The 27,014-nt window shown below is 37.0% G+C and overlaps 1 protein-coding gene across 3 annotated transcripts in view; it reads left to right on the top strand.

Annotated features, from left to right (window-relative positions):
* Positions 1 to 2,181: 2,181 nt before the first annotated feature.
* Positions 2,182 to 27,014, top strand: part of LRIG3 (leucine rich repeats and immunoglobulin like domains 3) — a 50,487-nt gene continuing 25,654 nt past the window's right edge. For all 3 annotated transcript variants that reach the window (XM_087967936.1, XM_087967935.1, XM_087967937.1), the window contains exons 1-4: positions 2,182 to 2,563; positions 13,009 to 13,080; positions 14,620 to 14,694; positions 25,853 to 25,987. In XM_087967936.1, the coding sequence (XP_087824062.1) occupies positions 2,361 to 2,563; positions 13,009 to 13,080; positions 14,620 to 14,694; positions 25,853 to 25,987 (485 nt within the window). In that variant the 5' untranslated portion in view covers positions 2,182 to 2,360. The remainder of the gene's footprint in view (positions 2,564 to 13,008; positions 13,081 to 14,619; positions 14,695 to 25,852; positions 25,988 to 27,014) is intronic.

Raw genomic sequence — 27,014 nt, 5'->3', positions numbered from 1 at the left:
CGTACAGACATAAATTCAAGTTCATGCTCACTTTTATATACCATTCCATATCTTATTACCATTCTACATTTTTTGTATAGCTTCTCCCCTCTTTTCACTCTCTTAATTCTATTTTATTTATTTCATCTTAATTTAAATCATTATACTTATATCTTTTGTCTGTCCTGTTTCAGCTGTCTATTATCTTTTCTCATTAACACAAAATTTCTCCTGTTATCACTGATTGGAGTATGATGCCTTTATATCTTTCCCCTAAATTTAACACTTAATATAATACATAACTTTCATTCGGATTCTGCTTAGTACATTCTAAAGCTATTTTAAAAAAAGAAAAAAATATAAATATATAATTAAAACAACAATCCATACCAATTGAGCTCTGTCGTAAAAATTAATATTCATTTAAATCTTAAACATTTTACACATTCCTTTTCAAATAGGTATCATGCTTCTATGGGAACAGTTCATTTCACTTATATTTTAAAACATTATATAATTAAAATGTCCCCATTCCTTCTTAATTCAATTCTCTCATATTTCATTTCATTTATTTTGTTCAAGAAAAAAAAAAGTTTCACTGAATTACATTGAATATTTTATCCCATTTTATAATCATACGTTGTTCCAATTTTCTAACATTATTTCTAATACAAATACAACAATACAGTCTTATGTACCTTTGCAGAATCTCTTTTTCAGTTATATTTTACCCATTATCTCTAAATAAATCCTGTTTCTTTACATCTTGTTTCAAACCTTTGTAGCTTCTCTTCCCTTTTTTGGTTTTTTTTTAGGTCTTAAATTCTCCATTCTCTTTCCCCCTTTCCCCTTTCTTCCTCAGATAAAGTTACTTGTTCATTAAAGATGGCTTCTTCTTTGTCCCAATCTTCTTGTTCTTGTAATTTCTCATAAGTAGAAATCGCCATTTCTAAAAAATGAAAAACAGAGCCAAAAGAGCCCTTCCCTTCTTGTTCCTCTTCTTTATATTTTTTATATTCCATTTTCAGTTCATCCACAAGCGATGCCATTGTAAAAAAAAAAATTAAACAACCACCCAAGTGTTTTTAATCATTGAAATATATTTTCCAAAAGTCCCAGAGTCACCAAGCAGTCCAAATACACACAAGCTGTTTCATTTAACACTTTCTTCTTTTTTCACTTTCTTTTCCTGGGGTTACAATTCAGTTACAAAGTTCCAATTAAAATGTATCTTTTAGAAGTCTTATTACAATTTGCAATATAATCAACCAATCGGAATATAGTATAAATCAATAGTGATTTTGTCTTAAAGCTACAAACATACATTGTTGGTTTATATATTGCCAACCCAACTAATTGGTGTATAGATTCCTAACAATATATTTAGTTTATTATATTATCCATTGATATAAATTATTTTAAAATGCAAATAAAAGAGCAGCTTATTTCTAGTCATTCTTGTTTTTGTTTTTTAATTAGGTTAAATTGTCAATAATTTAAGGTCCTTTTAGGCCGTTCTTTTTCTTGAAAGTTAAAGTGAATGCATTAATGCCTCTATTAACACTGATTCATGAGTCATTGCCCTTGCCAATACTTAAGATAAGAAACGCTGTGATGTTTTCCAATCAAGCCCAGCTCATACCAGCAGAAAGAACACTTATCATTCAACTGCTATTGAATGACCTCTATTTAGATTTTGAACTTAAATTTTGCAGGATCCAATCTGAGTCGGTCACCAGGACCAGAGTTACAAGCTTTTGGACTCCTACTGGAGCCCATCCTTCTTTTTTTTTCCAGAATGTGTATGCTGGGCTGTTCCGTGTAGTATTTATGTGGTGCCTGTTTTTTGTGTCTTAAAAAAATTCAAATCTTTACTAAAATCAAGATATTGATCAAATCAGATTGACTGGAGCTTTAGTTTCCTTATCACCTTCTAGGCGTATTTGTGCGGACATTTGGTACGTTTGCACAAATGGGTTTGGATTTTTTCCTTTAGTTCGAGATGGCTCCGCTGCTTTTGTTCTGGAGACACTTGCCTGCAAAGCGTATCCTCCGATCGTCTCCCCAAGCCAGAGCTCTGCTTCCCCCGGGTTCCCCCATCTTTCCTCAGCCAATCCGCCCCGCCCGCCGTTTTGTTGTTATCACATGGCAGGGGGTGGGCTCAGCCTGTCCGGGCAGGCGCTGGGGAAGCGCCAGAAAGTTAGGCGAACTGAGTAGAGTTGGCTGGTCGGTGAGGAGACTTGCTTGCGGATTTGCCAGATGGCGGGAGGGAATGAAACGACGCCTCCCAGCGCCCTGAGAGTGGCAAATCCCTGTCTTGACTGCACTCCGTTTCCCCAGCCCCAAAGCCTCAGATACTGAACGCACGAGGGACTTCGGACATGGGCTCCTCTGTGCGCCGCTGGGTGGTACAGCGGCCGCCGCTGCCACTTTTAGGACGCCTGCTCTTTTGCTGCAGCCTCTTCTTCTCAGGACTGGCCCAAGAACGCCCGGCTACTTGCCGTTGTTTGGGAAAACGATTGGATTGCAGCCGCCTCAAACTGAGAGAAGTCCCCGCGCTGTTTCCCACCAGGACGGTGCAGCTGTGAGTATAGTCGGGTGGCGGGGGGAGGTACTGGCCGCGAGTCTGAAGCAGGGGTCTCCGGCGCTAGGAGGTGCTCAGGGTTTTCCTGCTGAGCCCACTAAATAGAGGTGCTGGAGAGGAACTACAACTACGTTTTCAACACTTTGGCTCCCTTCCCCACAAATATCTCAGCTTCCCACCTCTCTGGTAGACTTCTGCAGCCTGATCCCAGCTTCTGGGCCGTGTGGATGGAGACTCTAGGTCAATGATTGGAGATAATCTTGTAGAGTTGTCCTGCACCTTTCTAGCTATTAAGACTGCATTTACACAACTAGGCTAAGATGTCCTTGGCTAAACTGTGATTCATCCCTTTGTGTGGACCCTTATGGATAGTTTATGGGCAGTTTATCTGTTGTGCAAGGCCTGACAATAGAATTGATTTAGCAAACCAGAACACCCAGTCTATCTGGGTTGTCTTGGTACTTCCTGTTGCAGGGAGAAAGTTGGTGGGGTACAACCCTAGCTGCTGATAGGTCCTAGCTGCAATAGCATCAATAGAATTAGCATTAAGCCATCCTTCCCCATTTCAAGCATGTTGAAAGGTAACATCATTCCCATAATTCTTATCCATCACCTGGAAGCAGTTTAGTTACTCACCTATATACTTTGCATCTAGGCATTATAGAAATGAGGATTGGCCCAAGTTTTAATGGTCCTTTCACTTAAAGACAGGCAAGCAGTTAAGATGTGAAACAACTTCTGATACTATGGTATATCCTGTTGTGTGCAAATGGAGCTGGCATTTACTTATTTTGTGCCTCTCAATAGTCCTGGGGGACGGGGATGGCCTAGGAGGTCTAGCAAAGCTTTTTTACTCTCAGGACATCATGGAAGTTGGGGTTTTAGCCAGTCTCCAATTGCTTTGTGTCTAGAAGGAAAGAGCAAACCGGTAACCAAGTGAAGGGTTTCCTTTTCTCACTTTGAAAAATGAAAGGCAGTAATGGTGACAGTTTGTACTGACATCTGATTGCCTGGTTGGGGGCAGTTAGGTATCTATCACCATGATTACATAGAAGGAAAAGATAGAAGAATGAAAACAGAATTGCTCCATGCACTTGCGATTTGTTGGTTTGTGCTGCCTCTGCCTTAGTTGGAAAAAGAGGTACAATTGTTGGCTTAAAAATAGAAAACAAATCTACTAATCGAAAGAAGCCAGAATCTCCAAGTAAGTACGACATGTTCCCCTCTTTCTAGAGCAAGGGTGTGAAACTCAAGGCTTACGGGGTGCTTAGATCTGGCCTGTGGGGCCACCCTGGAAACACCAGCCCACAGTGCCTCTGCAAGTGAAAATGGAACACCATTTTCACTGGCAGAGGACTGCAGGAGTCCGTCACAACCCAAAACGGAGCTCAGGAGCCCATTTTTACTGGCAGAGTGCTCGGCCATCAAAGGTGTCCCCGATATGAGTGATGGCAAGCTGGCCACGCCCACCCTGGTCATGCCCCCCCCCCGGCTCCTGAGGTCAAACACAACCCTGATGCGGCCCTCAGTTAAATCGAGTTTGACACCCCTGTTCTAGAGCTAAGGCTTTGGAGATACATCAGTATCTGGATGCTGCAAGAAAAGGTCTTGGCATTTTTATACATTGTAATGGCCTTTTGAATGGGGAATAGATGTTGCCATTTAGATAACTGAAGAAAAAATATAGATTTATATATGATTAATCATTGAAATTTGGGTTGTGGGCCAGTGTTCATGTCACATCTACATCTATTCCAGTAGAAAGGCCACTGTTTTTCTCTTGCATTTTTTTTTCCTGTTAGTGTTTTATCTTTTAAGAGAAAAACAGTTTAAAAAAAATGTTTTGCAAAGACCTAAAATGGGAGATAGCAATAGCAATAGCACTTAGACTTATATACCGCTTCACTGTGCTTTACAGCCATCTCTAAGCAGTTTACAGAGTCAGCATATTGCCCCCAACAATCAGAGTTCTCATTTCACCCATCTCGGAAGGATAAAAGCTGAGTCAGCCTTGAGCCGGTGAGACCTGAACTGCCAAACTGCTGGCAGACGGTGATCAGCAGAAGTAGCTGGCAGTACTGCATTCTAACCACTGCGCCACCGAGATACTTTCATAAAGAAGTCTGTTCATGCAACTCTGAAGAAGGCACATGAATTTCCCTCAACTTTGTATACTCTTGTGTAAATGCAATTTATATATCACATATAGTTAATATAGATAACTAAGGATTATGGTAATTGTAATACAAAATACCGGTACTAGAATTTATCAGGATAGAGAAAATTAGTCCAGCTGTTTACAAGTGTTGGTCTGTCTCTGTACTGGGAATATGATTCCAAACATGGGTAAGAGAAGATATATGTTGATTTCAAACTTGAATAAGATAAGATCATATATGTTGATCTTTTGATGTATTGCACCAGAACATGTAAGAGATGAGATAGGAGTAACCAAGTTAGTCTTTCAAGTAAAAGCAAAAAACCCCAACAACATTCATTTGTATGATACATGACAACAAATCTGTTATTGCATTATTATTATGCATTAATATTATTTGATTTGGATGTTATCTAGTGACATTTTAAAATAACTATTCAGCAGGAGTTGCTTCTCATTTTAAAATTGAAGGGCAAATCTAAATTAGGACCAGTACAATTTTTTAGAAGCAATAACAACAAGAATACCTAATGTAATGAGGAAAATAAATTCTATCACTGATATTCACATGGATTTATTGTGAGCATCATGACTGTTAATCAGCAGTTATAGACAATGGGACCTGAAATCTAAAAATATTTTAAGGACCATTTCCCCCAATTTCTGATACAGAAAACATTCTATTTGTGTTTAAACTAACTTTGGGTCCAGTATGGTTCCTGAGCAACAATCCTGCATGCTGTGAGATCTGTATGGGAAAGTGAAGGATTCTAAATAATTTTTGTCCATGTGATTTTATTTAATTGCTCTATTAGTTTCTGTAGACACTCTCTCCTTCTGACTTAGATTTTTGTTAAGAATGGGATAAATTAATATCTATATTTTCATGAGGGATGGCCACAATAGTTTTGATATTTTTTAATTCTGTAGGGATTTCTTATATAAAATCTTAATGGTTTACATTTGTTTAAAGTCATCAAGGTATTTAAATATACTAGTGTTGTATGTTTGTTCTGTATGTGTTGTCATTTCAATCACTTCTAGAAATAGTAATTTTCTGTTTCAGTTCAGAAGCTAGTAAAGAATTTAAAATAACAGGAAGTCGTTCAATTAGTTGTGGCTAATTCTGTTCAATTGCCTCTTCTGGAAATTGTCCTTGCTTATTGAAAAAAAGACACTGATGTATTCATTCCATATAGTAAGTCATATGGTATCAACTATGTATGATTATAGCTGTAAATGTCTACTCAAATGTAAATCCCCTTGTATGCAGAAACTGTATGCAATTCATAGATAAATATGTGAATTGTAGCCTTAGAGAAAGGAGATTCAAAGAATGTAAACAGAAAATAAATATTTATTTACTAAATAACAAGTGATGTAAAGATCATCTTGAATAACTTTTTTAAAATACTTTTTAAAAAAATCTTCATTTTTATTAAAAGCTATATATAGATTGTAAATATCCAGAAAACTTCTAGATGATAGCAAAGAGGCCCAAAACCAGTCAATATAAGGTAGACCTAATTGTTTACAACATTTGAACAAAAGCTTTTCAAGGTTTATTATAAATATCTGTTCACAAAAGGTGCAGTATTTAAGCACTCTTTATCAGGCAAGAACTTTCCCTGATTTTTTTAAAAAACAAACTAAACTAGAAAACCAAACGAGAGAGAAAAATTGGCAGATGTTCAACCATGTCTGTATTTTATTACAGTTTTAGATGGAATGTGGGAGTAGACTACAGACATGCAAATAGAGCCTTTTCAGGTGCTTTCAGTAATGTCAGGTTGCACCAGGACTCTTAAGGATTTCTGGGAAGAAAAGACAGATATGTAACGGTTTTTCCCCCCTCCTATTTCTGAAAATATAAAATCGGTTGTCTGATTGTCTCCCAGTCCCACCGAAACACCTCAGTTACTTCTTAAGCAGAAAACACAAGAAAACAGCATAGATGTGTCCATTAAGTTTTCAGGAGTCAGGCTTGATTTGAGGGATAGTTTACCTAAGGCTGTTTATGGGTATTTTAAATGTTTTATTTAGAAAGAGGAAAAGCAATAAACATGTACTAATTGTCTGCAAATAAAACTCCTTGAACACAGAGGGACTTAATTTTGAGTAGACATGAAATAGAAGTGCTTATAGAAGTACATGTTTTCTTGAATAACCAATTTCATGGATAACCATTTTTGCTTGTAAGAGACCAGTAAAACCAACATAGAGATGTGTAGCTAATAATTAATTCATTTTAATTAAGGACTTAAAACTTAAAAATATGTTCTTTTCAAATGGATGGTGGATTAATCAAAATAAGAACAAGATACCTATATCTTGGTGACAGTTAATTTACTGTCTATTAAAACAAAGAGATCTTTTGTGGCTGCAGAAGCAGTGGAAGCTTTCTAATTGGATTTCCCCTGGAGAGGCAAATTGTCCATATGTATGTTCACATTCCTTTACAAGAAGTGTGAAAAATGGGCTCCACTTGTATAAATACACACTTGGTCTTTTGTAAGGAACCCTGCTGTGATCACTCATGGGCAGCTGTGTCACTTGTTCTTAAACTGACTGGGTGACATCTTTGTAAATGTCATCAGACCATGTGGTCTGGTAGATTTTGTGACAAGTTTCTTTTGTTAAAATTAAGTACCTTCAGTGCTTGCTTTTCATGCCTTTAAAAAAAGCTAGCAAACTGGCTGTTCCTCCTTCCCTCCCTCCCCCCCTTGGCCTCCTTTTGCTCTTGCCCCCGGGAACCCTCAAATGCTAACAACTAAACAAAATTGGCTGTATTTAGTACCGATCATAGTTTACCCAGTTTGTTTGTGAGGAATGTCATGATATATTGGCAACAGGATAAATGGATAAATAACAAAAAAGCATTTGGTTTGTTTTTGTATTTAAATAGTATATTTTAAATTTAATTTTTAGGGAAGACAAAATGCTGATTACAGTGGATTTGATTTATTAAAACTGCACACACTCATGCACACGCATATAACTCTGTGGGGTGTCTGTGTATATGAGAGAGAAGGTGTGTATAAAGAAAGAATGAACCCCAAGAGAAATTTATTTTATATATTTATTACTGGTAATATAATTAGTCACAGTGTAAACCTAGGGGGAGAGAGAGAGAGAGAGAGAGAGAGAGAGAGAGAGAGATGTCCCCAAGATATTATACAAAGAAAAAGGTTGGGTTGAGCAAAATTGAGCAAAATTTACAGGGTGAGCCTTTGTACACACACACACACACACACACACACACACACACACACACGGGGTGGGGGGGGAGGCAGGCAAGCAGACAAAGGTTCACCCTGTAAAATATATGTAGTTTTGCTCAACCCAACCTTTTTATTTATTTTATTTTATTTATTTATTTGATTTGCCAATTGTTTACAAGATAATAAGTATAAGTGTATACATAGTTGTGAATACATGAAATGGGTACATATAAGAAAAATAAAAGAATAAGAGAAACAATAGGACAGGGACAGTAGGCACGATGGTGCGCTTTTTCTTTGTATAATTTCTTGGGGAGACAACCCCCTTTTAAATTTTATTTTCATATTCAGAGTTCTAGATAAAATAAATGCTGGATGATTGGTAGGAACAAACTAAGTACAAATTTTGAAATTATTATTTTTAAATTTTGGAAGCTCTCCAAAGGTTCCTGGTTCTTGAAAGACTGAAATTATCTTTACATGTTGTCAGCATTGTGGTTACTCTTATAATTGTGATTGACATAGCAAAATGGGTAGTGGAAAACAGCCAGTTTTAACATAGCTTTAATGCAGGCTTTCATAAAGATGTATGCATATACTAAAAATAAAGCCAAGACTGTTCAAAAGAGGTGAATGTTTATAATAATTTATTTTTTAAAAACCTCTGCAGTCCAACTTTAGCGTAAAGGTTTAAGAATTCATAGAAACAACTCCTCATTTTAAGAATGTAGCTTTTGTTAGGTTTAAAGTTTAGCAGCCAGATGGGAAAAGAAGAGAAAATCTGAATAATTGCCAAACATCTTTGATGTTTTTCCATTCTCTTTGGAATTTTAGATTATTTTATCAGGATTGTCTAGGAATGTTAAGTCTGTCACTGAGACAGGGAGGGAAATCTAAAGGATGCTTTCTACTAATGTTTGCATTACATCTCGGTATTTACATATTCTAAACTCTCTATCCTTACCAGACTTGCTAGAGGGGGAAAAAAAGTTTGGATAGTTTTCACAGCTGTTCTGCAGTATTTTCCAGACTGGAATTTGAACACAGCAGGCTGATTTATGAGTCACTTTGGACCTGTGTCTTAAAACAGCTACAGCCTACCTCTTTGTTTTTTAGCTTTCCTCCTTTCTGCTGAATTAGCAACTCTCAAGGTCTCAGTGGGGTTTAATTAATATGTTGCTGGATTTGCATTAAAAAAAACAACTAGATTTCAGCATTTCCAAAAAGAAGATACTATACTTAACAAAGTACATTGAGTCAATTATATCAGTGTGCTTTGTGAAGACTGTTCTGAAATTTCTAAGTTTTATGAACCTTGGGGCATAGTATTAGGTTGCTCTATTTCTTTACCATTGTTGGAAGAAATGTCCACCTGGGTCTAGTTCCAAGTGGGAAGAAAGACACTCAAAACATAGAGACTGCTTGGAACGATGGTTTTAATGGTGGACAGGACCACATGGTTTGAGGTCCTGGGCAAAAATGAGCACATGGGTAAGAGAGGGAGAGATTTATACCCTCTGTTGGGCTTTGAACTTACTTCCTGTTCCTGTGGCAAGAAATGTATCTTGATTGGTTGTCAGACTCCCATAGGGCCATGCAGGGGTAACTTTGTAGGTTGTCTTGAGTCCCAGGCTTGGTTGAATCTTGCTGAGTGATGTAATGAAGGGGCTTTAGGCAATTCCTTTTATGGCTTAATGGCTTTGTTCTGTTTGGATTTTGAGTGAGGGCTAATCCTATCACCCTGAAGCTGAAGGTATTTTGTGTTGTAGATAACCTGGCCCAGCCTTTTGTTCTGTAGATAAGCTGGCACCAAAATATCTGCTGGGGCTGAGTTTCTGTGTCCCTTAAGATTTCTATTTCTCTTTTAGGGGAAATATTCTGCCTTTTAAATATTTCCTAGAATATTTCATTCTTCTAGGAGAGGGGTTAGGTGCTAACTTTCTACACCATCATTTTGCTCACATTTGAGATCATATATATCAGTGGTGGCGAACCTTTTCTTTGCGTGCGTATGCATGCTGGCCAGCTGATCTTCACGCGTGTGGGAGTGCTGGAAACCGGAAGGTCAGCTTCCTGGTGCGTGCATGTGCACCAGCCACCGGTCTTCCAGTTTCTAACACGCATGAGTGCATGAAGACCAGCTAGGGCACCGGGGAGCTGCTCTTCTGGATTTCGGTGTTCCCGTGTACATGAAGACTAGCGAGCTGGAACCCGGAAGAACAACAGATGATGGCTGGCATGCCCGGAGAGAGATGGCCCTGCATGCCACTTCTGGCACATATGCCATAGGTTCGCTATCACAGATATATTGTTAATATTTTCTGATAACAAACAATGACTTGAGCATTTGAATAATATTTCTAAAAATCTTCATTATCCTAATGCAAGAATTGTGAAGGATGAAACTGACATCTGTCCCTACATCTAAGGAAACGAGGAAATTCAGGAGTTGGTATTTAGAAGTTGAAGTTGAATAGGGGTTTGTGATTTCAGTCCCAACATTCAAATACAAACAAGAAATGATTTAATATTACTGGAATGAAAGTCAGGCTCCTGAGATTTTTCCTCTCCATGATTCAATGACAATAGTACAGTATATGCTTTCATTTGTAAAAAGATGCAGTTTATCATGTTTAAAGCCAAATTCAATTCTTGGTGTCTAATTTTGGCTTCTTACACTATATCATAGTTATGATATGCATAGTTGTAAAGTTGCTGTAGTGGTGTTGAATTCAAAGCTTTGGTTCTTCTCTTTGGAGCCTTATGGGAAGTAACTGGAGGATGCAGAAGTGAACAAAGTGTGCCACATCTTCATTCATTTTACATATATATTGCAAAGAGATCAACATCTGTCTAGATATGTACACAGAGGCTTGCTGCTCTGCAAAACCTCAGTTTCTTAATAAAAAGGCAGTGTTTCAAGATATCCTTTGCATTTTCCACATCCAAGAGAGCAAGGGCTCTGCATGTTGTTCTGAAAAGTTTAAAGAAGAGTCTTTCTCCTTCAAAGATTGTAACAACTAATGGCAGCTTAACAGGCCTGCCTTCTTAAAAGTGAAATGAGTATTTTTAATGCCAGAATCTAGTCATTCTTAATCATTTAAAATTTCCAATGCTACTAGAGATTTGAAACCACTGGAGAAATTTTACTTTAAAACTGTGGTTTTAAAGACGTGGGAGGCCAGAGGAGTGGAAAATGTGTGCTCCAGAACTTCAGTGATGCTAGTGCTTACTTACTGCTAAATTACAAGGAAAGAATGATTCATATGATTTCATATCAGTTTAAGGATTTTTGTCAAAAATTGTTTGAGGTGCCAGAAAGAGATGCATTTTAAAACCTATTTTGTCAGGAAGCTTCTTCAAAATTGACTTCAGAAAGGATCACGTTTATTTCAGCTCTTAGAGTATTTCTACTTGTTTTGTAGAAATGTCTCTTTCTTCAAATAAACAATCTTTTCCTTTTTGTATGCTTCTATAAGCAAAAAATAGATTTAAATGGCAGGCCTATTAAATTTCTTGTTTAAGTATTAGTATTTATAAGTATTAGTATTTGATTTTGGCTGCTGAGCAATGAAGACACACTAAAAATCTGGACAGAGGAGGGAACGAACAGATCACAGAAAATCTGCTGATACCAGCACTTCCTGAAAATACAAAGGTAGTCTGAAAATAATGCAAATATGTTTACATATAACAAATATGTTTACATATATACATATAATCTCCTTGATAGAGTCCAGATGGAGAGTAAGTTTGAGCTCCTTAGTGAAAATCCCTGAGTCTAGTTTAGTGATAATTGACAGCAGTAGTTGCAACAGTTGGATTTCTATAATGTAAAATCTGTGCCAGGTTCCTTCGCTGCTACATTCCCATTTACCAAAGCAATTCTACTCATTTCTGTTATTATCTGGCAGACCCGAAAGAAAGTATGTCTTCTATATTATTTCATGATGTTGACTCCTTCCTATCTATTTAGTGTCAGGCCTTCCAGTCAATGTTGACTTCCTAGATGAGTCCCTAAAGTTTCCTCAGCATATTTCAGAAGTAGTTTGCCATTGTTTTCTTCTTAGGGCTGGGAGTGAGTGATGAGTCCGAAATCACCCAACTGGCTTTGTGACTAAGGTGGGACTACAACTCATAGTCTTCTAGCTAGTTTCTACCTTGGTGCCTTGCGTATGCATTTATCTGTTTTATCTGTAACTTTTAAGTCAATAGAAACCTGAAATCCTATGTTTAAATAATTATTCATATTCTTTGCTTATGCAGAATAAAGGTTAATGTATTTTAATAATAATAATTTTATAAAATTGGGCTTATAATGCCTTGATCCAAAGTCAAATATTGCTATATTAGTATTAGTAAATATTAGTATAAATCAGGGTGGTATTTATTGTGAGCTTTTTTTAGACCACTTACACAATATTCATGCATTTTTTCATTTCTTCCAGAAGGTACAGGTACATACCCATCAAGAATATGCATACCAGAAATAAACACATGATCTTACAGGAAATAGATTTCTTTGGCATATTGAGCAGTTTTATTCACTGCTGAATCTGAAATGGGTTATGCCTTGAAGCTGAAGTATTTATTTGGGTTCCCCCCCCCCAATTCTTGATATTGCATTTTATATGTGAGAATTAATGATTCAGAAACATATGAATCGGAGAAGTTTCCATGCCACCCAACATCAGTACATCCATATACCACAAATTTAGACATATCAGGTAAAAACTATACATTGAAAGACAGCATTAGCTTTGTTTGCCAAATATGCCTTTGGTCTCCTATGCTGCCAAGATAGATTTTTTTTTATTTATCTGCTACACAGGACAGTTATTTGACATGCTGGTCTTAAATAGTTTTTTATTTTATTGTTTTAAGCTCCTATGAAAATAGCTTTTGAGTTGTATGCACTTGATAGACATCATATGAAAATATATGAAAGGCTATCATATGAGCTGCTGAGGGAAAATGGGAGAAGATAGATACAAATCAATGTATTTAGATTATTTTTAAATATCTCTCATTTTGATGAGTATTCATGCTTTTTAAAAAATTTACAGTGATCTAAGCCACAATAGATTGTCTTCAATCAACTCTAGTTCTTTGAGTCATCTTTATAATCTGCGAGAAATGTAAGTATTTGTTCTGCCTCAGCCAGATTCTTATGGCTATCTTGTTATAAATATCTTCTTTTCCATTGCTTTATTCTAAATTTCTAAAATCATAATGACGTGCATATAAAACCTAGAATGATTTGATTTGCATTCAGAGATAAGTTGTGATTCGAAAGAAAGCTGATATATAAAGCAGTTGGCTTTCGCTTTGCATTTCTTAGAGATGAGTAGCAATGTTTTCTGCCTAGTCATGACCATATACCGTATTTTTCAGTGTATAAGATGCACTCCGCCCCCCAAAAAAGTGGGTGGAAATGTCTGTGCATCTTATACAGCTAATGTTGCCAAAGCCCTGCTCACCTGCCGGCCCCCGCCCTTTAGCATCTGCCTCTCACCAATTTGCCTCCTTGCAGCAAACAAACAACAAACAGCCTGGTCAGCTTCAGCACAGTTTGATTTAGTACGAGCAGTTAATTGTCTGTTGGATCGGCCTCCCGACGATCAGCTGTTTCAGGCTGCAGGGATTGCCATCACCTATTGCTGCCTCCGTGCGGCCCATTTTTGGCCTCTGCATCCCATTTTTGTCCTTTGCATGCTCTGTTTTCAGCCTCCGTGTGCCCCATTTTCATCTCATTCCAATCCCTGCTGCCTGAAATGGGCTGAAAATGGGGCACATGGAGGCCAAAAACGGGGCGTGCGGTGGCTGAAAATGGGATGCGGTGGCTGAAAATGGGACACACAGAGTTGGCAATAGGTGATGGCAATCCCTGCGGTCTGAAACAGCTGATTGTTGGGAGGCAGATCCAGCCAACAATCAGCTGCTTGTGCTAATCAGGCTGTGCTGAAGCTGACCAGGCTGTTTGCTTTTTTGCTACAAGGAGACAAATTGCTGGGAGGCAGAGACAGATTTCCCCCCCTTGTTTTCCTCCCCAAAAGCTAGGTGCGTCTTATACTTTGGATTGTCTTATACTCGGAAAAATATGGTATTTACCTATTTAGACACACGACACACTGCTGTATTTCAATACCCTCACTCATTGCCCATGCTGCTAAGTGAAAGCTCCTCTTGTTTGATAGCTGATAGCTCCCAGCTAATGGAAAGCACGAGTAGTAACAGTTATATGCCAAGTCACAGAAGGTATTACACAACCACAAGCAATCACTAGCCTTTTTTTTTCTATCTGCAGAAATCAACTTCTAAGAATTAAAAAAAACAGTAAAGCAGTTTCCGTGTGTGGGGGGGACAGGTTCACTAGCATGGAGGAGTAAATGAGCCACATGTACCACACAAAGGATACTCTCAATAAACCAGGATTCCGGTTTATTATTCCATAGATAAATGGCAAATGCAAATGTTCAAAGGACTTACAACAATTCACTGGGCATCTGGAAGTCAGCATCATTAAAAGACTTTGTTTCTTTGGGAATTTGTGCCATTATGAGGGTGGGAGGTGAAAACTGCTAAGTTGTTAAGAGATAAAATAGGAAGGGAAGATAAGATACCAGTTACCATCTATGTCTATCTTGGCTAAACTTTCATTATTTCTTTTAAAACAGAAAACTGAACAACAATGAATTGGAAGCTATTCCAAATCTGGGACCTACTTCAGTAAACATTACTTTCCTTTCTCTGTAAGTTGATTTTGTATATTTTATTTGTATATGAAAAGAAATATATAGACATACTCTCTATTCAAATATTAATCAGATGTTCATAAAAGTTAATATTTGAAATGATAGCATTAACTATGTTTAATGTAGTGCTACCTTTGGATCATCTTGACTGTCATGATATATTATTCTAGGATAGAAGCACATATTGTAGAAATTGTACTTATTAGAGAATATTATAGATCAAATTCTGAGTATCCTATGGTTTATTTTTCCCCTAAATTCTGTACAGAACAACTTGTAGATTCAATTTATTGTATCTCAAGCTATAACCAGGACAGTCTTTTTCTGAAATCCTTTAGAACTACTTTCAGTCATAGTAGAAAGTATCTTAACTATAAGCTGCCCTTAGTTGAATGGGTGCTCGGGAATTAGCTCAAATCTAATTCTCCTGAATTAGAGATTATTCTGTTGTATAATTTTTTACAGATTTTGATGGTGATGTGTTGAACTCTATCTACATTTAATTTGAAGTACACTCTGTTACATGTAGTGAGATATACACAGGCATCAGATTCTGAATATGCAGAATATTTGTAGGATTCAAATCTGCAATGAACGTATGTGATTTTTACAGTATCTATATGATAATTTTGTATATGAATGCAAGTGTTCATATGCATGTTCATATGATCTGTATCCAATTAAGTATGCTTGATTTCTTGGTAGAATGCACATAAAATCGACACTCTCTGTTGTTGTATAAGATAATAGCAGTGATTTATAATTTGTCAGGAATGCATCTGGTCAAGTATGGAAGCCTGTGGTGTATTTGCTAACCATTTGTTTTAGCTGGTGATGTGGCAAAAGTCACTGCCAGATATCCCCAAACTCCATTTAATACTCCATTTGATATGGCAAGGATTCAAAATAAACCAGCAGAAATTAAGAACTGTGTGGAGCTGTGGGAAGGGGCCATCACATAAAATTAGCTGTTTTTTAAAAAAAGAAACCATAAAACAAAGATACACAGCACTGTGCTGTCCAGCCAGTTATAGTTAATGGGAATTGGCATAGTTAGTTAGGAATCGAGAGCTGTCCCATTAAGGGAATGCATCATGGTAAATGTAGTTTAACACATCTTGGAAAATGTAGTTCTTGCCATGTGGCCACATCTGTAATCCTGATTGGTCACTGAATTGACCCTTTGTTGGGTTGGTGGGAGGTCCCTTCACTCTCACCTGGACCTCAATAGCATGCCAGCATCTCTACCCCTTGCTCATTCGAAAATAGCATGGTCCCAGGTTGAACTTCTTTATACAGACACAAAACTCAATTTCATGCTCCTTTTTGTACTCTATTCCATATCTTATACCATTTTACATTTTCTATATAGTTTTTCCCCTCTTTTAATTTTCTCAATTTTATTTTGATTATCTTATCTCAATTCAAATCATTATATTTATACTTTTGTCTGTTCTGTTTCAATTTCATATTATCTTTTCTCATTAAACAAATTTTCTCCTGTAGTTACTAATTGGAGTATGACACCTTTATATCTTTTAATTTTATCCATTCAACTCTTATTTAAACTTCAATGTATACCTTAAGGTTATAACATTCAATATAATACATAATACATAACTTCCAATCAAATTCTGCTTGGCACATTCTAATAATACACACTATATTCTTTAAAAAAAGAAAGAAAGATTGTAAATATATGTAATTATAAACCCTCATTCCATTCCAGTTCAGTTCTATCATTAATAATCATTAAAACCATAACATCTTTAACACTTCTTTTCAATTAAATATCATGCTTCCTTAAAAACACATATAATCTCCATAATTAATTTTTCCCTTATTTCTCTTCACATATGTTTTATAAATCATTAAATATACCTTTTGTTACATTTATTTATTGACAAGCATTCCACTGAATTACGATAGCTATTTTATCAGTTGTTTTAATCATACATTGTTTCATATTTTCTAAAATTATTTCTGCTTCTAATATAACCATTCTATCTTATGTACCTTTGCAGAATCCCTTTTTCCATTAAGTTTTCACCCATTATCTCTAAATAGACCCTGTTTCTCTATATTTTGCTTCTGTCCTTTATAACTTCTTTTCCTTTCTTTCTTCCCTCTCATCTTCTCCCTCCCCTTTTTACCCCTTGTCTCTCTAGTTCTAATTCTCTCTTCTGCATTTCCCTCTTCTGTTGCTTTCTGATTTTATACTTATTTTTCACTCTATTTTTTTTTTTTTTGGAGTTGTTTTTCCCAATCTTAAACTTTCCATTCTCTTTCTCCCCTTTCCTTTTCCCCCCCATCTAAGATTACTTGTTCATTAAAGATGGCTTCTTCTTTGTTGTAATCTTCTTGTTCTGCAGGCATTTCTTGTTGTTTCTCATAATTCCAAATCTCCATTTCTAAAAACTGAAATACGAAGCCAAAAGAACCTCTCCCTTCTTGTGCATCTTCTTTGTACTTTTTAAGTTCCATTTTCAGTTCTTCTAAAAGTGGAGCCATTTAAAAAAGTTTTAAACAACCACCCGATTGATTTTAGTCATTCAAAACAATAACCAAGAATCCAGAAATCATCAAGTAATCCAGATAGTTCCGAGTTATATCTTCTTATTTCTTTTTCGACTTACTCTTCCTGGGGTTTTTGTTGCGATATTTCAGTTAGAATGTATCTTTTGGAAGTCTTGTTGAGATTTTGCTGTAAGTTCTTTTTTAATTCCAGGCAGTCTCCTCCCTTCCAGATCCTGCCCTTTTATTCTTCCTCTCTCCTTTCCTGTTTTCAAAAGCTTTTAATTATCCAGAAATATTTATTATCCCATTGACTTTTTATTTTCAGCATTAAATGCCTATTAATGTCACAGTGGTTTTTTTTTTCCAATTTCTTGCTTAAGTCTCTTAGCTGTCAGTATAAGAAAAGGAGAAAACCAAATCTTTTCCCTTTTCTCTCTCCTTCGCAGCTTAAAAATCTTCTTATGTTATTGTTTTTTAACAGTTTCAATTCCAGGGTACCTTATTTGTTGCTTTTGCTGTTTGACCTGGTCAACTAAAACTTTCTCTTCTTATCTTCCTCCTGCACATTCTTTTCCGGTCGAGTTCTTCTTTGTGGTGGCCATTTCTGACCACCACTGCAACCGCCTTCGGGAAAGGGAGTAATGGCCAGCTGGAGAGGAGAGATGCGGCTCTCCTCAACCCTGCTGGCAGTCTCCCTCCTCTTCACCCCCTCTACGGGGTGGCTTAACCCCGAAACCAGCCGGCTCGGGGTGCTCCAGCGGCGAGCACAGATCGAAACCTCGCAGAGACGAGGTCTGTCGCTGAAGAAGCTCAAACCGGAACCCTGGCCCAAGGACATCTTAACACTGTAAATGGAGTTGTGGATATCTCTGATAAACAGAAAAATGAAAGAACATTGAACTGAAGACAAGCAGAATGTAATACATAAAATAATACATTGTTTTTGCTGTTTTGTGCTTTTATGCATTAATATTACAATAATTAAATAAATAATACACTGTAGAATCATTAATAGCTGATTATCTAAACTAGTTTCTGCTGTTTCTGCCAGTTGGAAGTTAAAGGGATTAAAAATTGGAATATCTGGAAGACATTAGATTAAGAAAGACTGTCCTAGCCCTATTATCTGATACAATAGTTTGGAATTTTCTAATTTTCTTTAATTTTTATGAAGAGCTGCCTCTCTTGATCAAACACCTAGAACTTGAAGTATTCTTACATCAAATTTGAACCTGCCAAGTGAAACGGTAATTAGTCAAGCAGAAATAATGGAGAGTACTTGTCTTGAAGTATGTAAGGGTTCTGTTAGAACCAGATTTTTTACAAATAAAACTTGAAATAAGTGAATGCATTGTTCTGCCTCTGTTCTAAGTTTAGATTCATAGCTTTAGATGTCCTTGGTGGGTCCTTATTGGTTGCAGTGAGAATTAATGGAGTGTTGTTACAAATCACAGTCTGCTGTCACATTCAATTCTTAGTGGGATTGATGGCTGTTAAAGCTGAAATCTAGTAGTTGCAAGTTAAATTGCAAGTTAAATGCCTTAAGTTTTATTACAGATACATTTATTCGAAGCATTTACACTGTTTTAGGCACTAAATAATTCTACTGACAGTGAATATTAGTGTAATAGAAACACTTAGAATATTTTATGGAGATTAGATTCTTTACAGAAAGTAGCACTGGACTTTGTAATGCCTGTTTAGTTCACTAGTGCATGAATATACCATGGCAGCTGGATAGATTAAAAAATCTAGTTAAAATGGTAACATGCCTCCAAGAAAATTCTAGTCCAGAGCAATCGAAAAACCTTTCCAGATCTTTGGATTTGTGTCTGTTACTGTATAACTTTTTGAAGCTCTGAATTGATTTGAACTAATTCTGAATGTCAAATTCATTTCACAGATTGAATAGACAGTTTTATTAGATCCATTTGACCAAATATGTCCAAATCAATTTTGTCCAATTCAGGCACTTTGACAAATTGGCATGGATGTATGTATTTAAATCATTGTAATTGGTACACAATGAATCTGATATGATGAAAGATTTGGTTCAAATCAGTTTGGATGTTCAAATTCAACAGGTTTATTTTCATTTAAATTGAATAGGACCTGTCTTCCATTCTACAAATGTTCAAACCAGATGATTTGGACATCCAAACAAGATGGTTCCAAGATGGCAGCAACAGAGGAAGTATAGTTACATCACGGAGAGAAAAGTTGCTATTAAACTAAGATAAAATGGTAGGAGGAGAGATTGAGTGGGAAAGATAAGTCATAGAAAAAGAAAAAAAACTGGAGAAAGGAAAAGGATATGAAGACTGGAGAAATTATGAGAGGCAGAACCCCAGCTACACCCAAGAGGCCACCCAAGAGACCGAAGGCTCATTGAAGTGAGGTGAGCAGAGGCAAACTGACTGGGGGCAGCAAAACCAACCAGTGGAGAACCAGTGAGGCGAGCTAGTGAGCGAATGGGGCCAGCTGCGGAGCAGAGAGAAAAATCAGCTATGGGACGGAGAGGCCAGCAGACTGAAGGCAGAGAATGACAGGCAGCAACAAAGAGGTGAGCCAGTGAGAGAGCAGAGCAGGGAGGAGGAGAAGAGAGGAGAGGCGAGCTTGCTGTGTACCATCCAGGTTAGTCCTATTTGCTGGTGGAAGCAGTGTACCGGCATGACGGACCAGCCACATGACTACAGAGGGAGTCACATGACTACAGAGCAAAAAGCAGCATCAGTGCAGCAGGGAGAAGAGCCAGCAGCAAAGGCTGGTGCAACAAGCTAGAGCCTGAGAGCAGCACAGAGAGCAATGGGGAAAGCGACGGTGGAACTGAATGGCAAGTGGAGCAGAGCAGAGCAGACCAGACAGTGGAGCTGAGCCAAACAAAGCTGAACAGCAGGCCAAGAGAGCTGACTAGAGCAGAGACAAGGCTGAAAAGACCTGAGCACCGAAAGACAGAACAGAGCTGGCAGAGAAAACAACAAGAGGCTGGAGCAGTGAACAACAGAAGTGAAGGCAACAAATTAAGCCAGCTCAGAGAGAAAAGGATAAATAAAACTAACATAACAGTAAGCAAGTTAAATAAATAACAAGGTAGAAAAATGAGCACATAAAGGCAGAAAAAAGGATAGAAAAAAAGAAACAAACATAATTTTTACCCTTAAAAGAACCAGCAAAAGAAACAAACTTATGGAACAGGTGACTGATACTATTGTGGTATGCAATATATGTTCCATGTATGTGAACATGTATGCCCAAAGAACACTCAAATTATACATGTATTAAATGTAAACTATGTGAACTACTAGAGGAAAAAGTAAGGGATCTAGAGGCAACTCTAGCCAAACTGCAACCTATGCAAGAAAGCTATACCCAAATCGAACCAAATAATGAACAAATAACTCCCGGAGGGTTTGACCCTGCTGATAAACCCTTGGAGGAAGACAAATGGAGGTATGTCACACATAGAAGGAAACACAATAATATAAGAAAGAAGCAGCAAATCATCCCTATTGCCGAATCTAACCCAACCAGAAACAACCCCATTAAAACTGAGCAATTGATTTCTCCCCCTAGATGAAAATACACAGACCACAGCCTCCCTCTCCAAGAAGACATGAAGACACCTGGAGAAGAGACAGCATCAAATATCCCTTAACAAACACACCTGAGATCAACAGAAAAGCCCCACAGACTGCACACACACACACACACACACACACACACACACACACAAAAGAAATGTGAATTTTGGTAATAGGAGATTCTATTCTCAAAGGAACAGAACTAGCCATCTGTAGATGGGACATACAATTTAGGGAGGTACGTTGTCTCCCTGTAGCAAAAATCAAAGATATGGCTGAGAACCTAACCAAAATAATTAGGTTTACAGATTACTATTTTTTCTTCCTCCTTCACATTGGGATGAATGACCCAACAAAGAACTTGAGTACAATATTGAGAGATTATAAGCAACTAGGCAACAAAGTTAAGGAGCTAGGAGTACAAATAGTGTTGTTATCAGTACTCCCAAAGAAAGGTCAACACCCATTGGGGGGGGGGAAAGAATTCTGGAAATAAACCATTGAATAAAGGGTTGGTGTTGCCAGAGAAAACTTTGGTTTCCTTGACCATGGACTGCATTACCTTCATAAAGGACTCTTGGCAAGAGATGGGCTGCACCTCATGACAACAGGGAGAAATGTACTTGGAAAAAGACTGGCCCAAATTATCAGAAGGGCTTTAAACTAAAGTTGAAGTAACATTGACATAGGTGTATATTACAGGCCACCCAACCAATCAGAGGAAATAGATGAACTCTTTGCCAACCAGTTAATGAATGTATGTAGGAAGCATATCACAGTAGTAATGGGAGACTTTAATGGTCCAGATATCAACTGGGAGAAACACTCTGAAGCAAGTGGGAGATCAAATATATTCCTAACCAACCTAGATGACAACTTTGCCATCCCAAAGGTAGAGGAGGGAACTAGAAGTAAAGCTATTCTGGACCTAATTCTTACTGATAGAGAAGAAGTGATAGAGGGAGTTGAAGTTGCCAGAAACTTGGGTAAAAGTGACCACGTCATACTGGAATTAAATATAATGCAAACACAAACAATAGAAAATAATCCAACCAGTGTCTTAAACTTTAAAAGAACTGGTTTTAATGAACTCAGACAGAGCCTAGAAAAGATTTCATGGATGAAAATCCTGGGAAAGTTTGAAAAATGCAATCATTAGAAGTCCAGTCCAGCACAATACCACTGAAAAAGAAAAACTAGAAATCAGCATGATCAGCAAAGAACCCTCTGACAAACTGAAAGGCAAAAAGGACAAGCACAAAAAAATGGAAAGTGGAACACTTAACTAAGCCTGATTATCAGCAGATGGCCAGAACATGCAAAAATGAAGTCAGGAGAGCAAAGGCTCAGAATGAACAAAGACTTGCAACAAAAATCAAAGATACTAAAAAAATTTCTTTCAACATATTAATAACAAGAAAAAAAGTCAAGGAAACAGTAGGTCCATTAAAGAGAGAAGATGGCAAGGAAGTAACAGGCAGTAGGGAGAAAGCCGAGCTACTTAACTCATTCTTTGCATCAGTCTTCACACAAAAAGAAAATTATAGTCCAACATATCCCCCCCCCCCCAAAAAAAAAAAACCTACTGTAAAAAGACAAATTAGAAATTAAAAAATAAGCAGGAAAATGGTAAGAGAACACCTACCTGACCTTGACAAATATAAATCACTGGGATCTGACAGATAACATCCCAGGGATTTAAAGGAAAAATCCCAGGGATTTTACATTAAGCAGTAAAAAACAAAGGTATAGGTATAGATTAAGCGAGACCTGGCTCAAAAATAGTAACTCTGAGAGGGACCTTGGAGTTCTAATGGATGATCACTTCAATATAACCCAGCAGTGTGCAGCAGCAGCCAAAAAGATAATACAGTCCTGGGTTGTATAAACAGAGGCATAGAATCCAGATCACGTGAAATATTAGTATGCTTTATAAAACCCTAGTAAGACCACATCTGGAATACTGCAATCAATATTGGTCATACTATAAAAAATGTTGAGACTTTGGACAAAGTTCCGAGAAGAGCAGTTAAGATGATCAAAGGCCTGGAGACTAAAACGTATGAAGAAGGGCTGCAGGATTTGGGTTTGGCTAGTCTAAAGAAAAGAATTACGGTGACATGATAGCAGTATTCCAGTATTTGAGAAGCTGCCACAAAGAAGAGGGGGTCAAATTATTCTCCAAAGCACCAGAGGCCAGGAGAAGAAATAATGTTTGGAAACTAATCAAAGAGAGAAGCAACTTGGAATTAAGGAGAAGCTTCCTAACAGTGAGGACAATTAACCAGTGAAACAGCTTGCCTCCAGAAATTGTGGGTGCTCCATCACTGGTTGTTTTTAAGAAGACAGTTATCTGAAATGGTATAGGGTCTCCTGCTTGAGCAGGGAATTGGACTAGAAGATCTCCAAGAACCCTTGCAGCTCATTCTATTCTAAAACATCTGAAACTTCTCTTCCCTTTTGGAGGTTAGTCTAAATTAACCACTCAAATAGTTCAAATTAAAAGAAAATTATTTAAGTAATGCCATATTCACAACTGTTTTAATAGGGATAGGGCAATTGAAAATAAAACAAAAAATGTTGGGGATTGATGGTATTCAGAATGCAAAAAATAATCTGATTTCAACAATTCTTATTACTACCTAATGTCTTTGGTCTGCTAAAATCACCATTTTGAGACTGAGTTTGCATAGTTTGTGACTCAAATACATTATTACAATTTTTATTTTTCTTCCCTCTTTTTGTAACTTCTTGCTGCATTAATAATTCTCCCATGAGCTGTTCAGAGCATCCAGTAGTGGGAGGTGCTTCAGTCTCTGCATGTCTAGGCTGGGCTTAATTTGTGGAACGCTCCTCTTCCACGGGACTCTCCCCAGCGTTCCCCAGTTTTGGCTCAGCCTCGTTGAGGAGAGGCAGTGCTTTTTGTTCTTTTAGCCTCCAAATCACATTACAACCTCCCGACGTTAGCTCTCTCCATCTGGCCGTCGGAGATCGTTTGCATTTTTGGGCAGCACCGTTTCATGCCCCGAAGCGGCAGGCGGCTTCGGCATCGCTCCGAGCCCCCCCTCAACTGCTTGTTCTACCCCCTGCCATTGTGATTCCGCATTGCCTTTTTCTACATCGGCAATAGCGGCGTGGGTGTTTTCACCTTCATCCAAGTCGTATCGTTTGATTTTTTTCCCCCTCAGAATGCCATCTTGGTGTGGAAAGCATAAAAGCTTAATTCTTTCCACCCCCTTTCATGTATTCTAAATTTATTCTGTTTACTGTTACACTCGTAGTTATCTGATACAAAGCTTGTCAAGGATTAACATAGGAGAAAACTCACTCAAGCAATTTTAGAGTCTTCTAAAATCTGGATTTATCTTTATAACAATAAAGACAGTATTTCTTAATTTTGGACCTGAAAACTATAATCATTCTGTAATTAGAATCAAATGTCTTGACATAATGTACAAGGAAGAAAAGATGCAGTTGTGATAGAGACATTAAAAACCTCTCTGTAATGATGTGGTACTGCACCTTCATTGCTTGTATACTCTGCTCTCCACAGTTTTCTGTAGTTTTCCTTGAAGGGCGGAAGTCACTTTATAGGGTTATAAGCAGAGGAGAATGATACAGCGTTAGTTTTTAACAGAATTTTATCTGAAGAAAGGTAGGGTACTTCAATAACAGTTAATCAGATATCTAATTGAAAGTTCAAAAATGGAGAAGATAATTTCCTTTGCTGGAATAATCCTCAGGAAATTCTGACTCATTTGTTTTCCCCAAATAATTGAATTTAATTTAGACTAGGATATCTGCAAACACTGTAGCACAGTGATGGCTAACCTTTTCGGCACCAAATGCCCAAACCGTGCATGTGCATGCGCATCCCCAAAATGCAATGCACCCCCCCACGCATGCACGTGCGACCCTCTGCATGCACCCCACCCCTGCATGCCCCCCATATATGCTCAGCAGAGACCTGAAGGCCAGCTGGCAGGCGGGAGGCATGTGCATATGCGCAGCAGAGCTGAGCTGGGGTAACTGCTCATGTGCTCACAGAGGTGCGCCATCACGACTGTAGCAGAAAGACACAATTCCAATATTTGTATGTCATGTAAATGGTATAATCAAAAGCCTGTTTTCTTCTGTTGACTGTTTCTCATTGCAATTATGGTGATACTCTTAATGATTGTCTCACAAATTCATTTCATGTTTATAATATATATGTATATGATATGATAATATATCAACTGAATTTAATTCAACTATGTATTCTAGTTAAACAACTATGTATTGTTCTTTATGAGATAAATAATATCCTTTTGTCTATTTGATAAATTTTCTTTCTTAGGTTTCCTCCTTACATATCACCCTGTTCTTTACATTCATCTTCTAGTCATCCCTCCTATTTCCTGATAGCCCTTTTGTTAGTCATTTGTTCTATTTTGAGTTTTAATTTGATTTGATCTTTCTTGTACTATTTCATATTATTCTGCCTCTTTTCTCGGGTGTTTTTGTAAGCTTTTAAATTTTTGACTTCCTATTTGGGTAGCTTATTCAAAAACAGAGGTCTTAATTCTTTGATTATCGTGATACTTTCCTAGGGAAGTATTTTTTATTCTTTTACTTCTTTTCCTTTTCTCCTCATTTTTATTGGAAGAAAATGTTTTTTTCCCCCTCTCACTTTCTTTAATTTTTGTTTAATTGTATTGTGTTAGTATATTGTGGCTGGGAACCAGTAGATTCTCTTTTCTGTTCATGTGCAGCACTTGCTGCTTATAAAATGTCTGGATTTTATTACTTATAAGTCTATTTTTAGTGAACTCTGGATTAGAGTTCAAAATTATTTTCTGATACTTCTTTTGCTTGCATTCTTCCCTTTCCCTTCTTCCATTTCAAAACTTTTTAATTTTTATTTGGTACTTAGTAATTTTAATTATTTTCTAAACAATATATGATGTTGATACAATGTATGACTGTGTATATGATTTAACTAAACTATTGGGAAATATAAAGCTTGTCAGTGGTCCAGAAGTTGTTTTTAATGTGATTGCTAATTTTTAATTCAGGATAAATAACAAGATCATGAACATTCTGCCTGAAGAACTGAAACTATTTCAATCCCTCGAAACTTTAGATCTCAGTAACAACAATATTTCTGTGCTTGAGATGGGGTCATTTCCTCCACTGGTGCTCAAAAACCTGTAAGTTAAGTTCAAGCTTTCATTTCATCCAAAATTTTCTTTGAAAAAACTTTAATGTAATCAGGGAACTCTGGTATCCGAAGAGATTTATAGTGATTCACAAAAAGGTCTGTGGGTATGGATTCTCCACTGGGCTTTTCCTTTCTTTTCCTTTTCCTTTCCTTTCCTTTCCTTTCCTTTCCTTTCCTTTCCTTTCCTTTCCTTTCCTTTTCCTTTCCTTCCCTTCCCTTCCCTTCCCTTCCCTTCCCTTCCCTTTTTACTCCTAACATCTGACCTTAAAGAAAATAGGTTAAAAATGCCCACACAGACCAGCGTACTTTGGAACTTATTAATGGTCTATTATGCTATCCACTTCCTGGTTAGAGTTGATTGAATATAAAATTCAAAATAATAACACATGTTCACATGACTATTATTAAAATAATTTGGGAAAAATAGTGCCTTGTGCAGATTTTGCTTTTTGTTGATGTTATCCTTACTCTATGCACAGTGGATGTTATATTTGCATAGAAGTCTGTTCTCATAGCTTCATTAAGTAGTGGTGAACATAATGCCTACAATTTAGAGTCAGGAATGTCCATTAAAAGTTGTATAGGACAGCAGTTGGAATCTCAAGAGAGAACCATCACTTTAATCAAACGAAAATTTACTGGACTGTTGATTGAGCCAACTGATTCATTCATAATCCTTTTCATCATAATTACTATACTTTTTTTTTTTAAAAAAGTATTTAATATTTAATATATTTAATAAAAAATAAGTATTTGAGGCTATTTTGAAAAAGAATCACATTTTTCAGTTTAATATTTTGAAAGTATTTAAAATTTGGTTTAATATTTTTAAATCACTGTCATTTCAGGATTAATGTAAATTGTAAATTATATTTCTTTGGAATCAATGTGGGGGATTCTCTGACTTTTAAGAACTGTTCAAAGTGACAGTTATTCACTGATAAAGAAGATGACATAGGTTGTCTCAGAAGCACTGCACCATATCTTTCAAAAATCCTGGAGCACTGGGTAATTAT

The sequence above is a fragment of the Notechis scutatus genome, chromosome 6 (assembly GCF_049901735.1).
Source record: "Notechis scutatus isolate UNSWTSFEM ecotype Mainland chromosome 6, rNotScu1.2, whole genome shotgun sequence".
In the NCBI taxonomy this organism is placed as follows: Eukaryota; Metazoa; Chordata; class Lepidosauria; order Squamata; family Elapidae; genus Notechis; species Notechis scutatus.
Note: the sequence above shows the minus strand (reverse complement) of the source record. Positions and strands in the feature narration are given on the sequence as shown.